Genomic DNA, 17,319 nt, shown 5'->3' with positions numbered 1-17,319 from the left:
TGTTGCCGCTAGTACGGGCACCTGCTGGGCCGGACCAATGCCCTGTCCTCTGCTGTTGCCCAGGGTCACCTGCTGCATCAATACCTTTGTCTTCAACTCCTTATTTTTCTTCCCTACTTTCTCCTTTTCTTCGTTCTCTCTGTGCTCATAATACTGTGCCATACTTAATATGACCGATGGGGAGGATGTCGTCCAAGTGCTCTCCGAAGCCTCTCACGATCTCTGGAAGCAGGTTCGTAACAAATCTATTGACAAACAACCGAATTCCTCCCACGACTGACAAGTCCTGTCCACTGAAATCCCAAAACACCCCTTCAAATCTAGTAAAGTTGGGTACACTTTCATCTTTCTTCTTAAGGCATGCTGTTAACTTATCCCAATCTACTCTTCTAGGTGGAATCAGAGAGTGTAAATACGTGATAATTCGGCCTGTCAAAGCTAGCATCTCAGCTTTAGGCTTCTCACCAGGCTTCCTCTCTTTGTCCCGTGCCCTGATCTCTTCCCATGTGCCACCCAAGTCCACTACATGATCCTGCATGTGCACCTGCCGCCATATATCAACTGGGACCAGCAAGCCGAAAAACATCTCAATGTCAGCCAGCGTCATCACTGTCGAAGACGCAGCCTCTGGCAACTCTTTGTAATAAACAGTCTGATTTTTTCCCGGGTCAAGTAACTGGGTCTTAAGGGGCAAAACCTCCCTTCTTTTCCAAGGAGTATAAACCCACTGTTCCTGGAAACGGGCCTATACTCGCTGTTTGATGAAGTGATTTCCTTCCCAAAGCTTCGTTAATTCGGGGTGATAGATGGGAAGCACTTCCCTCATCGGGAACTGAGACACTGTGATCGGGCTCCTTTGGACAAGCCTGCCCCGGTATCCAATCAACGTGGCAACATTACTAAAAACATCATTGGGGCCATGTCGGCCGCATACACTCTATCCCGAATATCCTAAACAATTTGGGGGAAAACACCATTAAAACACTGCTCCCATAGCCCAATCAAAGTAGCTATGTGTTTAATGGCATGCTGGTGCACGAACGGCTCATAATCTTTTAGTACACTCCACACATCCTCCACACTGGAAATTGGGTTCCGAGCCCACTGAGAGGCTTGATCAGCCACCATCTTCTCCTCCACATCACCAACATCAGATCGCATCAACACTCGCCCCATTCTCTCCTTTGCAGCCTCTCGATCCCCTCCCACGAGTCTCTGCACCCGCGTCCCAGCATTCAACAAGGGTGGGAAAAACGGTGAGGGGAGGGGCGCACTCAGAGATATTACGGAGACTGGGGACAGGGAGGCTAATGTCTGTGCGGTGAGTGTAATAGGGAGAGAGAGAGAAGAGCTATGGGCAACGGGCACAGCAGATCGGCCTAAGATGTCTGCGGCCTCTGCCGATGGAGCCGGAGAGGAGGGGTGCTCTATCCGAGACGGCCGAGTCAGGGGCGGGGTGTCCATTACAACTTGGCGTTGTCCCTTGGATACTTGTGCCATAATGTACTAATCATAATAGGGCCCCAAGGCCATGTTTTACGTACACATCAAAATTCATGGTGCCTTCCGAAGGCGCAGCCTGCCTCTTTTCCAATCGAAGAAAACCTGGTACGCAGACCGTACCTCACAAGTCTCAAATACTAGCCAAACCACAGGCGTTTTCAAGAAAGGGCCAAATTACCAAGTCTCATGGCAGGGCCCTCATGGGAACCCTGTATTTTCTTAGACGGTCCGCAGACCTACCAAGTTCACAACAAAGCAAGAAATGTCCTTTAGACCATAGCTAAACTACTCAAGCCGGCGTCTGTTAGACCTGGCACCATTAGCGTGGGTCTCCCTTCCATTTTTTGCTGTTGCCTTTTATGTTTTTACTGGTCTTAGAAGCTTTGGGCACTGTGCCACTGCTATTCAGTGCCACAGTGCAAGTGCTCCCTATGGTAAATTGATGTATGGATTAGTGACTCCATGATTGGCTTATTTGGTTTACTTGTCAGACCCTAATACAGTTCACTGCGTGTGCCCAGGGCTTGTAAATCAAATGCTGCTGGTGTGCTTGCAGCACTGATTGTGCCACCCACCGGAGCAGCTTGTAAAGTGTGTATGAGGCCTGCCATTGCAGAGCCTGTGTGCAGCCTGGTACTGCCATGTTGACTTGGTAAGTGCACCCACTTGCCTGTCCCCAACCCTTCTCTTTTCTACATATTAGACACCCCTAAGGTAGGCCAAAGGGCAGTGTGCTTTGTAGGTAAAAGGTAGGACGTTCCCTGATGTGTGTGGCATGTCCTGATAGTAAATTACAGCCATTTTCGTTTTTCACTATTGTAAGGCTACCTGTCCCCATAAGCCAGGTTGGGCAGTTTGATTATAACACCTTATAATCCTAACTGACCCAGGGAGCATGGTAGAAAAACGAATTTAGTATGCCTGAACTCGGAATGATATAATACGTCTTTTAGTGAAGTTGTTTTTAAAATTCTGTGTTTGAAAATACCACTTAAAGAAAGTAGGTATTTTCTTGCCTAACTATCCAAGCCTGCCTCTGCTAGGTTGTGTATTCCTTGACTGGTTTTTGAGTGACTGGTGCTGGGGTGCTCCAGGAGGCAGGGTGAGTCAGCACAGGGCTGAATAGAACTATCTGTATGTAGAGTGGTGGGAGGAGTTGCACCTGGGCCTGAATAGGGATGTGCCCGCCTTCTGCAATGCTGGCTCCACCTCCTGGGGTGTGTCCGATGACCCTGGCCCACACTGTCAAAGGAAAGAAGGATTCCTGTAAAGAAAGTGCTCCAGGTCTGCACACAACTGGTTTGGACTAGGTACAGACACTCTCTGCCTTCAGAGACAAAGGATTTTGGTGTATAAAAGGGGGGACCCGGACCCCAGATTTTTAAATCACTTCTGGGAATCAAGACAAACCTTTGCTGAGGAGAAGAACCAAGGAAGCTGAAGGAGGAGACTTCCCCTGTGCTTTGTGTTTGGGGGTTGGCCTGCAGTGGTTGCTTCATCGCCAAAGAAAGGAGAAGAGGACTGGGTGCACTTTTCATCATCGTGAAGAAGAATCTCCAAGGGCTTGAACTTGAGCTTGCCTCCTGCCTGAAGTCTCAGGGATACAAGACTTCACCAACCAGCTCCCCCCCTGAATTCCCTTGCTGGGAATTGAAGTACCTGCTGTTGTGCTGGTCCTTCTGAGAGACTGCGTGTCACCGCCACAGCAGTTGCTGTCTCATCGCCAAGAAAGCATGTTGCCGCTGTCGCCATCACATCACCAAAGCGCATTGCATCACCGGAGAAGCGTGCCGCCACTGCAGAGGTCGCCGTCGCATCACCGGAGAAGCGTGTTGCAGGGCCTGTCGCGGCAACAAAGATCATCGAGTCACCGTCGGGCGTGCATGTATCGCATCAACGTTATTGCATCGTAACCAAGACGCCATTTTGTCGCATCGCACCGGAGAAGAGTATTACATCGAGATGCCATCCTGTCGCAACATGGATTCTAGTAGCTCATGATCAGTTAATAAATGAAATAAAGCCTTGCACACCCTAGGTTTCCTACCTTTATAATTCCACCCCCAATTTTGAAAATCTTCCGAAGTCATCTTTATATTAAAATCCCCACACAAGAATAACAGAGTGGGCCATGTGGCAAGCTCTCCATTCATATACTCCAGTATTGGGGCTTCGTCAAAGTTAAAACCATATATTGTACACAGAGTAAAAATAGCCACCCCTGTCCTGCATTCAACAATAGGCCTCCATCCAAACGTATCTGTTGACTGGGTTTGAGTGTTTGATTTGTTCAGATGCTCCGTCCGTCACCACCCCCTTTTATACTGCTTTGTTCACCATAAGTTGGCAGGGTATGCTCAGACGTGAGTCCCTTGCTCACTTTGTCACTGGATTCAAGCAAACCTGGCTGAAGACGGCTGAAATGCCAGAAACCGGTCCTAGGAAGCTTGATTCCGGTCCAGGGAAGGCATGGCTTGGCAGTTCGGACTGGACTGTTCCCATGAGGCACAGGTTCAGACTGATTTGCATATGGCCATGTCAGAACTGGGGTGGCAGAGTGGGCTAAAGATCGGTGATGGATTAAACCGAGATCTGTTGACTGGGTGTGAGTGTTTGATTGGTTCAGATGCTCCGTCCATCACCACCTCCTTTTGTACTACTGTGTGCCTCGAGAGATCACAATAGTCTCTGAGTAATACCCCTTTGAGCAAATCTTCGCCGAGGGGAGATGATAAAGGGCTTTTAGAGCACCTATATAACCCTGCCCAAAACCCATTTGTTGCAATCCCTGCCAAAGAAAATTCCACGAAACCCGGTCAAACGCCTTTTCGGCATCGAGAAAAAGCAGGCCAAGTTCTCGAGATTCTGCCTGTGCAATATCCAGGAGAGTAACTACTCTACGCACATGGTCTACCGTCCCTCTCCCAGGTATAAAGCCGTGTTGTTTTAATGACACTATTGATGGTATAATTTTTGCCAGCAGTGTCACCAAGATTTTTGCGTGGATTTTACCATCTGCGTTTAGGAGAGAGATTGGGCGATACAATCCTGGTAACTCAGATGGTTCCCCCATTTTCTTCAACACACAAATATTGGCCTCAGACCAGGTTCGTGGAATCACCCCTTTTTGTGCAGTTTGAAAAACTTGAAGCATATCATCTTTAATCTCCTGAAAAAATGTCTTCAATACTTCCAAGGGGAGTCTGTCCGGTCCCGCAGCTTTCCCTACTGCGAGCGAATTTATGGCATGCTCTAACTCTCCCAACGAAATAGTTTCCTCAAGTATATCAGAGTCCGTTTGAGCCAATTGGCCCCAAAGAGAAGCTGGAGATCCCATATCCATCAAAGAAAACCCCCTAGTACCATTCTCTGTGTATAATTCTGTATACAAGTCATGAAGCACTTTAAGAATTTCCTGGGGATCAGACACAATGTCCCCAGCCGAATTCTGGATCCCCGTTATTCTTTTTTCAGCCTCTTTTACTCTCAATTTCTGGGCTAGACACCACCCTGTGGCCTCGCCATACTCATGATACTCTTTTCTAAAAGTTTGATATTTTATAGCGATCTCCTTACTCCATTCTAGATTAATTTTAGCCTTATATCTCGCTAAATTATTCTGGAGTGCTGTATTATAAGCTGCTGCTAACCCATTAGCTAATCCCTCCTCGGCGATCTTAAGCTCATCATATAAAGCCTGCAATGTCTGTTTCGCTATTTTAGATTTTAAGAACCTGAAACTCTGTGTTTCCCCTCTAGTTCGCTTTTAAATATCCCGTTTTTGTATTTATTTTGTCTAATTTGTATTTGCCCTGTTTTTAGTCTGCCTTCCCCTTCTGGCCACCTACCTGCACTTTAATTGTTGATAACACCGCTGGTCGAGCGGGTCCGGTTCCCGGGGGTCTGCTTTAGCGCTCGCCATCTTGGGAGCAAAGGGGACACTTTCGGACGCCATTTTCGAGCGTTCTAGCGTTCAGGCGCTCTGGCAATTTGGGAAACGCCTACTTAAGGTGTCTGTATCTCCGGGGTGTGCCTGGACAAGAAACTTTACATCGCATTTTGCAGCGCTGCCATAACGGCGTAATTTGCTTTTAAATATCCCGTTTTTGTATTTATTTTGTCTAATTTGTATTTGCCCTGTTTTTAGTCTGCCTTCCCCTTCTGGCCACCTACCTGCACTTTAATTGTTGATAACACCGCTGGTCGAGCGGGTCCGGTTCCCGGGGGTCTGCTTTAGCGCTCGCCATCTTGGGAGCGAAGGGGACACTTTTGGACGCCATTTTCGAGCGTTCTAGTGTTCAGGCGCTCTGGCAATTTGGGAAACGCCTACTTAAGGCGCTCTACACAACGCGCAGCGGTGACGCGCAGTGGACGCGCCCTTGCTGCACCTGAGTCGTGCCAGAGTCCTGCCCGTCTGCGCCCGTCCGCGCCAGTACGAGCCTAGGGGCTATAATGACTTCCCCATCTCGTTCGGCAGTACGAGCTACATCCTCTGCAATTCTATCATATTCCGGTGAGGCCTTGAAATCCTTTTGCCCTCCGACTTCTTTAGATTGCATTACCTGTTCTCTACCGAACGCGAGGCAGACGGAGGACAAAAAAAACTCCCTCTATACTGTCTACTCTCCAATTTTGGAGCATTAATTGTAGGTCTCTCCCAAAACATAAACTAGACATCTTTGATTTTCTTGTTACTGAGCAGCCAGACGCCTTGTTTCTTACTGAAACTTGGCTCCACGAAAGTTCTGGCCCTGATATTGCCGTTGCAGTCCCCAACAACTATGTTATGTTGAGGCAGGACAGAGCCTCCGGAAAGGGAGGGGGCATTGCTATTATTTTTAAGTCCGGTTATGTCTGCAAACTTGAGGCATTTTCCCTGTCTGGATGCGAAGCGGCGCTTTTTAAACTTGCAACTAACCCGCAATTCATAATGACTGGCCTCTTGATCTATCGCCCCCCTGGCAATGCCCACACATGGACATCCTCGCTTGCCGACTCTATAGCTCCGCTGCTTCTTAGGGCAGCAAATTTCACAATTCTTGGAGATCTAAATTTGCATCTTGAAGATCCCTTATGCTCTATCAGTAAGTGCTTTCTAACCGATTTAGAGGTTCTTAACCCTACGTTGTGCAATTCGGGCTCTACTCACTCTGCTGGGCATCTGTTGGATCTTGTTCTTTCTAACCTTCCTTTTGATTGCTCTCAGAGTGCTCGCCCGCTCGAGTGGTCAGACCACTTTGCAGTCCACTTTGCTCTATCTAACATCAAGCAAATTGCTGAGAGCAGCCCCGGCAAAGGCAAATTAATTCATCGGCGGGGTAAACTTGATGTTACGAAGTTTGACCAATATCTTTTTAACACCCACCCTGAGAACAGTGACGTCCCACTTAGGGATTTGAATAATGCTGTATCATATTGGCTTAATGACGCGGTAAATACCGTCCTTCCCCCTACAGCGAAACTTTCTAGATCTCATCGCTGCCCGGCACCTTGGTTCACGGCCAATTTAAAGGCCTTACGAACTAATTGCAAGGCTCTTGAAAGAAAATGGAGGCACTCCTACTCGGCTTCCCGGAAAACTGCCTATAAAGTAGCCTTGAAGGGATACCATTCCCAATGTAAAGCCATGAGAGCTGCATACACTGTAAACACAGTGACACAAGCACAGAACTGCCCTCGCACCCTCTTTGCGGTTGTTAAAAAACTAACAGGAGCAGACACCATTCCGACTCCCCCGGCCCTGGAGGAAGCTCAGTGCAATGCTATTGCGGAATTCTTTATTGCCAAGGTTAAGAACATATATGAATCTATGAGTGCTCCCATGACAGTAAATGAACATCCACCGGGACCAACTGTCGTGAAAGCACCCCTGCATCCAAAGGCAGTGGTAACTCACTGGCAACTGTTCGATGACACCTCATTTGCCTCCTGCCTGAACAGCGTAAGATCTGGCTCACCGCGTAATCCGGTACCTGCAAAGATCTTAAAGCTGCTGGATCTCGAATCCCGGCGAGTTCTCATGAGACTCTTGAATGCCTCCTTAAATGAGTCCCACGTGCTACCGGATTGGAAGCACGCAATGGTGGTCCCTCTCCTAAAAAAGGCCGGAGCTGATATGTCTAACCTCGCTAATTTCAGACCGATATCCCTGTTGCCCGTTCTATCTAAAGTGTTGGAGAGGCACGTGAACATTCAGCTTACCCATCTTGTGGAAAATCAGGACTTTTTACATCCTTCTCATTCCGGCTTTCGTGCGCATTATTCCACCGAGACTGCGCTACTCGGGGCAACGGAGAGGTTACGGCACGGTATCGATCGCGGGGAAACTTTTGCCCTCATCCTTTTGGATTTGAGTGCGGCGTTCGATACCGTGTCTCATTCCACCTTATTGAACTCTCTCCGGTCCCTGGGAGTAGATGGTCCCGCATTGGCCTGGATTGCTTCCTTTTTAAGTGAACGCACTTTCCAGGTCTTCTCCACGAAAGCCGTATCTGATATTTGTCCTTCGGCGCATGGCGTCCCTCAGGGGTCCATTCTCAGCCCTTTATTATTTAATATTTACATCAAACCTCTAGCTTCCATCGTAGAGGATGCTGGGCTAACTATTTTTTCATACACTGATGACACACAAATTGTTTTCTTTCTCTCCAGCACTGAAGGCAACTGCGTGTCTAGTCTGAAAACTGGATTGTCACGAGTGGCTGAGTGGATGCAGAGGCATTTCCTCAAGTTAAACGGTGACAAGACCGAGATTGTCATCTTGGGGAAACATAAAGATCTCTGGGACCCGCAACACTGGCCTGATGCCATGGGTCCCCTCCCCCAACCGGTCCCGTGGTTCGCAATCTTGGATTCCTCATAGATGACAAGCTCTCTATGAGGCAACAGGCTACCAAGGTGGCTGCCATCTGTTTTTCCACCTTGAGATGGCTCCAGAAAATTCTCTGGATGTTGCCATATGCCACTAGGAGAACCGTCGTCCAGGCGTTAGTAACATCTCGTCTGGACTATGGTAACGTCCTCTACCTTGGTGCCGATGCTGCGACCATAAATAAACTGCAGGTAGTACAGAACTCATTGGCTCGACTTTTATGTAACATCCCGAGGAGATCTTCGGCCACTCAGGCTCTTCGCGATCTACATTGGCTCAAGATCCCGAGCCGCATTAAATTTAAAGCCATATGCTACCTTTTTAAAATTAAGCAGGGCTCAGCCCCTCTGTATCTTCAGAACCTTGTTCAGCCGTACAGGCCTTGCCGCACATTAAGATCTTCGGCTAACTGTGACTTCATCATTCCAAGGACCAAGATTCAAACTTGTGAAGATGGGGGGAAGATCTTTCTCCCATCTAGGCCCCAAATCTTGGAATGCGCTACCCACTGCTCTGAAATCCGAGATTAACATGTTCTGCTTCCGCCAAAAATTGAAAACTTTACTCTTCCAATAGATTTCCGGCCATTTTAGCTGTTAATAATGCTGTTGTAATGTCCTTTTTCTTCTTTAGTCTATCCTTTGCGCCGGGAAACCCACTGCGGGTAGCTGTTGCGCGTTATACGTTTTAAATAAAATAAATAAATAAATAAATAAATCACACTTTAAATCGGTCCCATACAATCCCTCAAGACGCATAATGTCTATTAATTTGAGAAAATTCTTTTATCCACACCTTCATGTGATCAATACATTTTTCATTTATCAAATGCTTCCTATCAAATGTGGGGCCACACATCGAGCTAGTGCTGGATTTTCAACTACAACAGGTGCGTGATCCGAAGTCACCCTTGGATGTCGACAGGTTTTCAACCCCGAAAACACTGATGTAGGTGCAAAACAATAATGAAAATGAACAAGCCTATTGCGGGGGCACGAAAAAAACCTGTATCCTGGGTCTTGTCTCTGCAGACTACTCCACACATCTAGTAGCTCATGATCAGTTAATAAATGAAATAAAGCCTTGCACACCCTAGGTTTCCTACCTTTATAATTCCACCCCCAATTTTGAAAATCTTCCGAAGTCATGTTTATATTAAAATCCCCACACAAGAATAACGGAGCGGGCCATGTGGCAAGCTCTCCATTCAGATACTCCAGTATTGGGGCTTCGTCAAAGTTAGAACCATATATTGTGCACAGGGTAAAAATAGCCCCCCCTGTCCTGCATTCAACAATAGGCCACCGTCCAAACATATCTGCCAAATGGCGCCCAGTAGCTTGCACAAAAGGTTTTGCTTAGATCACCACCCCTCTTACCAAACTTGACTGCCGAGAGGTTACTAGCACCGTATACCCTAATTCAGCTAAGACCTTGCGTTTTGCCCACGGGATATGAGTTTCTTGCAAACACACTACATCAGGCTGGATCACTGCCTTTTATTATAATTATTTAGCCCGCACACATTCAGTGTGCATATTCGGAGACCTAAGTTTGACATATCTTCACGGTTGCCATGCCTACAGGCATATATATATATACAGATCTTTTTAGCCCTCTGAACAATTCTTTGCTGGTTTAAAGCTTCCTTTTTCCTTTGCCCCCTCCACCACCCCTACTGCCCCCTACCACTCCCACAAGACCCACCATCACCACCCCCCTACCTCGAGGCTTTAGGACTGTTAGTCCTAGCGATGACATGCTCCTTACAAAAAAGGTGCCTCCCACACCTGTGAGCCCACCCAACCACTGAACCTAGAAATAGAAGAAAAAACACGTACAACGGATAGTAATTCATAATCATTATATTCCCCCCCCCAAAAAAAAAGAATTACCCTGCTACAACAACTGGGGTGTATACAACTTCCTAGGCGAGAGGTATGCTACAATTTATACATCTAAACACAAAGGGAACCTATAAATTAAACAATACTCCTATAAACTTAATCGATCCTTATCCTCCTTTGAGGGTTTGCAGAAATTCTTTCGCCAATATTTCAAAAGTAAAAAACCTAGTACTCCCTTTATGCACAATTTTCAGTTTAGCTGGTTGTAATAAGCAAGCTTGAGCCCCCTTATTTTGAAATGACAAGATAAGCTGACGTAGTGGCAAGCGCTTCTCTACCGTCTGATGGCAGTAGTCTGGCCTCACAAAAAATTCTCCCCCCTTACCAATTCTTTTTCTGTCGGGACGGGCCAGATCGGAAACGGCTTCTCGTGCCAAACAGTTGTTAAATGAGATCAGTATAGCCCTTGGTTTGGACACTGCCGATCGCCCTGGCCTGGCCCAAACAGAACAAGCATTTGCAATGCAATAGGTCTCGCATTAGGAAAGTTTGAGCTATTGGTATTGTAAATAACAACATTTTTATTCATGTTTTGTTTTTGAAAATAGCAAAATTAATAGCTTTGTCATTTACAATGTCAATAGTTATAACTTTCGCAAATGTGACACCTATAGCATTTGTAATGCAATATGTGTTGTATTTACGTGACTTACATTTATTGATATTATAAATAACAATGGCTTTTAAATTTTTTCAATAATAATTTCTTAAATAAAAGTTATTGTAATTTATAATGGCAATAGCTTAAAGTTTTGTAAATAACTTTTGCGAAGATTATGTTCAGTAAATTTTATTGTGACGAAAAATCCAAGAACAGAAGTGAAATATTAACATCTTTTTGTTACATTTGTAATAAAGCTTGAAACATTGAGAGAACATATTGGAACCAGGTGTTGCTGAATAGTTGCACAGATTGATGCTGTGGTGGCGCTGAGTGATGTTGTGATGGCGAACGAGTGATGCTGTGGCGTTCAGTGATGCTGTGGTAGCGCATAGTGATGTTGTGGTGCCCCTGAGTGATGCTGTGGTGGTGCGGAGTGATGCTGTATGCTAGGCTATGTTTTGTTTTGCTATCCTATGTTTTGTTATGCTATGCTATGCTATGTTTTGTTGTGTTTGGTATGCTATGTTTTGCTATGCTTTTATATGTTTTGTTTTGCTATGCTATGTTTTGTTAAGCTATGCTATGTATTGTTGTGTTTTGCTACGTTTTGTTATGCTATGTGTTGTGTTTTGTTATGCTATGTTTTACTATGTTATGCTATGTTTTGTTATGCTATGCTATGTTTAGTTTTGGTATGTTATGCTTTGTTTTGTTATGCTATGCTACCTTTTGTTGTGTTTTGCTATGCTATGCTATGCTATGTTTTGTTGTGTTTTATTATGCTATGCTATGTTTTGTTGTGTTTTATTATGCTATGCTATGCTTTGTTTTGCTATGCTATGTTTTGTTATGCTATGTTTTGTTATGCTATGCTTTGTTATGCTATGTTTTGTTATGCTATGCTAAGCTTTGTTTTGTTATGCTATGCTATGTTGTCTTTTGTTATGCTATGCCATGTTTTGTTGTGTTTTGTTATGCTATGCGATGTTTTGTTGTGTGTTGCTATGTTTTGTTATGCTATGCTTTGTTTTATGTTATGTTATGCTATGTTTTGTAATGTTATGCTATGTTTTGTTATACTATGCTATGTTTTGTTTTGCTATGTTTTGTTATGTTATGCTATCCTATGCTTTGTTTTGTTATGCTATGCTATGTTTTGTTATGCTATGTTGGTGAGGGTGAGTGAGGGTGAGGGGGTGTGAGGGTGAGAGGGTGTGAGGGTGTGAAGGTGAGGGAGAGGGGGTGTGAGGGTGAGGGGGTGTGACGGTGTGAGGGTGAGGAGGGGTGAGGGGTGAGGGGGTGAGAGGGGGTGTGAGGGTGAGGGGTGTGAGGCGGTGTGAGGTTGAGTGAGGGTGAGAGGGTGAGTGAGGGGGTGAGGGTGAGTGAGGGGGAAAGGCCTGTCATCTTTTTTCACTTTTATATGTTGACCCATTCTCTAAGTGTACTGAAATATATACATGTATACATAGTATTTTTTCATTTTTCATTCAGCCATCTTGCTGCTTCAGAGCACCTCAGAGATGGACAGAAAGAGGGGAATGATGGTAGGGGGAAGTTGCCTGGAAATGGCTTGCTGGTGCTGTAGAAAAAATGTAAAGTGATGTTTTAATTTAAAAAACTTGCAAATTTGAGGCATTCAAACTGTGAAAAGTAAAAACAACGATATCGGATAGAACAAAAAAAATATATGGTTATAGGGGCTATGTATGGGAGACAAAACGAATGTGCTGGGAGCTATAGTGTGTGCAGTGAAAGATCTAGAGTTGTTCACGAAGGCCTGTCCTCATCTGCGGTGTACCAGCAGGACAGAATGCTCTTTCCCTTCTAATATTGACGGATGGAAAAGTACGCCGGACAGAGCGGCGCTGTCTGCTCGGCCCGCAGTTGGTTTGTCCCATTGTGCCATTTCGGGGGAGGAGATGCAAAATCATGCAGCAGATTTTTCCAGCAAAGCATGTGGTAACATCCTGTACCCTTGAGGATGCTTTTTGGAAGGAACCATGGTTTTGAAAGGTGTTGAACATTTAAAACGAGGCCAAGGTGGAAAAAACCTGCATGTTCTAATTTTCCAAAACACCTTTCTGCCTTGCCTCAAAAATATGAATTTTGAATGATTTTTCTGTTGTTGTGTGGGTTGTAGTGAATGAAAAACACTGGCCAATCGGGTTGCAGATACTGTTTCGTAACTGTACCCCCAAATCGAAGATACAGTTCCAGTACCCGGAACGGAAGAGTCTCTGACAGAATGCCGAAAGAGCATATCGTGCAGTACCAAGCAAGACCCGGATGGGTCATATGATGCTCTTTCGTGGAGCCAATAGTGGAGAGCCAACATGCTCATACTGAGTGACCAGGCCCAACGCCATTTCCGGCAACGTCACAACTGCCCTAAGGCGGAGGCTTTACCATCGGGAAGGGCGCTTTCCACTTTCCTTGTCATATAACAAATGACGCAGAAGTTAGTGGAGGGGACTTTGTCTGCCTTTTTTTGGCCTCTATCTGATTAACGTTCACCTCTGCAACAAGTATATTGTCTTTAGTGACTAAAAGAATGCATTTTGGTTTTATTTATTATCTTATATTCTGGAGCCCATGAACTAAATCCTCCCCCCCCCCTTGCATTCACGCCACACATCTTTTAAGTGTTTCTCCGCAAGCCCCCAAACATGCCCCCAAATGACAGGATTCATTGGCGGATAATCTGTGAAAACTTCCACATACCATGTGCAAGCTCCAGGCTAACCTGTGCAAACTACAGAATAACATGTGCAAACTCCTGGATATCCTTTGCAAACTCCTGGGTAACCAGTGCAAACTCCTGGATATCCTGTGCAAACTCCTGGGTAACCAGTGCAAACTCCAGGGTAACCAGTGCAAACTCCAGGGTAACCAGTGCAAACTCTGGGGTAACCAGTGCAAACTCCAGGCTGAACTGTGCAAACTCCAGGGTAACCAGTGCAAACTCTGGACTGTTCACATCACTGAAGCGCGCAGCACAAGACTGCTCATATGTAAATCAGAATCAGTAATTAAAGCCTTTCTTTGTGTCATTAAATCTCTAATTGTGAATCTCTTCTCTGCAGTGATGGTGACTCTGAATCCTGACACGGCTCATCCTGGGCTCCTCCTGTCTGAGGGGGGGAGACGAGTGAGACGGACAGACACAGCACAGACCCTGCCGGACACCCCCAAGAGATTCACCTTCCTCTACCCCTGTGTGCTGGGGAGCGAGGGGTTCACCTCCGGCAGACATTACTGGGAGGTGCAGCTGCTGCAGGAGGGGGCGCTGTGGCATGTGGGGGTCGCAGCAGAGTCTGTGAACAGGAAGGGAGCCTTCACATGGTCACCTGGGGGGGGAGTGTGGGCTGTGGGGTGGTCGAGGGGTCAGTATTCTGCTCTCACCTCCCCTGCGACCCCTCTGACCCCTCATGAGAAGCCCCTGAAGCTGGGGGTGTATCTGGACTACGAGGGGGGGCGGCTGTCCCTGTACAATGCTGACTCCATGGAGCTTCTCTTCTCCTTCCCGCAGGCCCCCTTCACACAGAGGCTCTTCCCGTACTTCTGTCTATGGGACAGAGCGGAGCTGAGGCTGGTGTGAGAGTGACCCCCCCCCCATCCCCCCAACTGTCACCTACAGTTCAAAGAACCTTCAAACACCAACATTCCAAAGAATCTTCTTCACAACGACCCTCCCACATGTTGCCATGACACCCAGAAGCCACACGTGAAACTGACTGCTACAGATCTCTTTTCCTTGTACATTTTTAAAACAAGGGCAGGAAATGTTTGCTGTGTGAATCATGCACCAGACATCATGTCACATATGATAAAGCCTCTTTAAACTTCAAAAATGTGTATTTCTTTGGCATGCAGAGCTTTGACATTAATATGCTTATTATAGCGCTGCGCTGAGAAGGACTTATTTAAAGTGATTGTTTTTAAACATGACCCTAGAAACCATTCCAGCCCCGCCCAACAACAGCGCTAATATTAGTGACCTCAGAGGCAAGACATTTGTCACGTGCACCCTGTATGTAACTCAGATTCAGGGCGGCTTTTGGACTGTGCAATCGGTGCGCTGCACCTGGGCTGACCTGGGAGAGGCTCTGTGTGCAGAAATAACTTTAGGTTTTAAAAGCACCTGCTGCTTCCTTGTGTGTCCCGCAGGTTTCAGGCAAGAATACAAATGTCAAGATAACACAGGTGAATAATGTTTCTGCTGGAGAGAGATGGAAGTTTTGTCTTTTCACAGTTTTGACTCATCATTAAGTAGCGCAGAGGGTTAATATGCCGGCTGCAAAGAACATTGTAGATCCTGCATATTATATTGTAAGGGGGTTTACGAGCCCTGCTCAGCCAGTGCCTGTGCTCTGACTCATTGGAGTGTTGGAGTCTGATGAGCCTCGGAATGTTGGGACACAGAGCTGTAGTGGCAGCTGGTCATGGGCAGATCCTGGTGGGGCTCTGAACTACAACGTAACTACATGATATCTTGTAGTTTACTACCGGTTATCTTCATGGAATAAACATCTTGAAATACAACCTTCCTGAGTGGACCTCCTTCACTACAAACGTGTACATGCAGATCACAGAACGGTAATCTGTGCCACTGTTGGAAGGTGGGCGGGAGGGAATATTTGGAAATGGTGGTCATGGGCAGAGGGGCGCTAAAAAATATTGTCACACCTGGCGCCTCTAACTCTAAAGCCGGCTCTGCCCAGATTCTTTTAGATCCACAAATACAGACCATCATGTATAAGTTGTTTCTTGTGAGACATCTGCCCTGCTGCACACACCACTATTGTAATTTATGAAATGTGTGTTGTGCAAAGATGAAATCTCTGTTGAATTAAAAAATGTGTATTTATTTAACACGTGGAGCACATTATATCATTGCGCTGAGAAGTACTTATTGAAAGTGATTGTTTTTAAACATGAACTTAGAAAGCATACCAGCCCCCGCCCCGGCGATTGCACTATTATTAGTAACCTCAGAGGCAAGACAGTTGTCACATGAACCCTGTGTGTAACCTAGATTCAGGGTGGCTTTAGGACAGTGCGACCGGTGCAATGGCACCGGCACCTACCTGGGGGAGGCGCAGAGTTCAGACATGATTTTGGGTTCTAAAAGCACCTTCTGTTTCCTTGTGTGTCCAGCAGGTTTCTGGCAACAATAAAAATGTCAAAATAACTCAGGTGCTTAATGTTTCTGCTGGAGAGCGATGGAAGTTTTGTCTAGTGGCAGTTTTGACTCATCAAAAAGTAGCGCATAGGGTTAATATGCCGGCTGCAAAGAATGTGTCCATACAGATCACAGAATCGTAATCCTCATTGGTTTGTATTACATTTCCTGTAGACTGATTTACACATTGCCTCTTTATAATGTGTGTTTGGTGCAAAGTTCTCTGACACCCCATGGTTAGTATGCGCAGCGCTATTGAACAATAAATGTGTGTGGAACTCGGGCTTTGTAGAGATGAGTGTCACTGTTGGAAGGTGGGAGTGAGGGACTCTTTGGAGAATTCTTCCATGGTGGGGGAGCACTCCAAAAAAGACTGTCGCACCTGGCGCCTCTTACCCTAAAGCCACCCTGCCCGGATTCTTATAGATTAAGCAACAATATATGCAATTAAATCAAACACAATAGGTGTTTGTATCACTGGTATTCTAAACTCACTGATTTGGAGGTGCTCTCATGTGCGATAGTGAAGAAAATGGAGGGTCGGTGAAATCAAATACTTGACTAAAATCACACAATTTTAGAATGCGACGAAGCCTCGATCAATCCAGGTTTTCGGGTTTCACTTTATACAAATCAGCCACTAAATGGCTTTCTATTTGTCTCTTCTTTTTCCCTTAAATGTTAATCCTTTTGTGATCCATCACCTGTGAATTAAGATGATATTTCTGTGCCGGGGTTTAACACATCTTTGTATGGACAGTGTGTTTGTAACATTGAGCATGACGAGGCCAGTGAAGATCTATCTTAATACAGAACTATTTTAAAACAATACGGTGCCTAAACTGTAAAGATTCCATCACAATTACGGACCACTATGAAATATCTACCCGACTGTACAAGCCACTGTTGCTATTCATGAAATGTGTATTGTGCAAATGTATGGCTTTCTTGTAAAGCTGATCCAATAAACTTGACTTAACTAGAGAGTGTTCTCACTGGACTCATCAAGGGGCGCCGCTCCACTAGTGCAATCACACACAGCTCCCGGGGAGCCAGGCTAAATCTGTCTCAGCCCTGCCTCGGGCACTTATCTCCGTTGGTGTCCAGATGCACGTGCCTTCAGTACTGGTGTGGGGTCGAGAGAGAGAGAGATAGTGGTTTAAGTGATGGGAAGAGACGGGGCAAGAGATAGCACAAGAGAGTGGAAAAAGTGAAGGGCAATGGGGTGAAGAGAGTGTGTGGTAGAAATGGA

General features: G+C 45.9%; 1 protein-coding gene across 1 annotated transcript in view; it reads left to right on the top strand.

Annotated features, from left to right (window-relative positions):
* The window catches only part of LOC147660724 (E3 ubiquitin-protein ligase TRIM39-like), a 119,121-nt gene extending 103,702 nt beyond the window's left edge, over positions 1-15,419 (top strand). Inside the window, exon 6 of the mRNA XM_086951509.1 lies at positions 13,969-15,419. Coding sequence (XP_086807635.1) covers positions 13,969-14,483 — 515 coding nt within the window. The 3' untranslated portion in view covers positions 14,484-15,419. The remainder of the gene's footprint in view (positions 1-13,968) is intronic.
* Positions 15,420-17,319: the final 1,900 nt, after the last annotated feature.

Source organism: Lissotriton vulgaris, unplaced genomic scaffold (assembly GCF_964263255.1).
Source record: "Lissotriton vulgaris unplaced genomic scaffold, aLisVul1.2 SCAFFOLD_563, whole genome shotgun sequence".
Lineage (NCBI taxonomy): Eukaryota > Metazoa > Chordata > Amphibia > Caudata > Salamandridae > Lissotriton > Lissotriton vulgaris.
The sequence above is the reverse complement of the archived record's forward strand: the minus strand, read 5'-3'. Positions and strand labels throughout refer to the sequence as shown.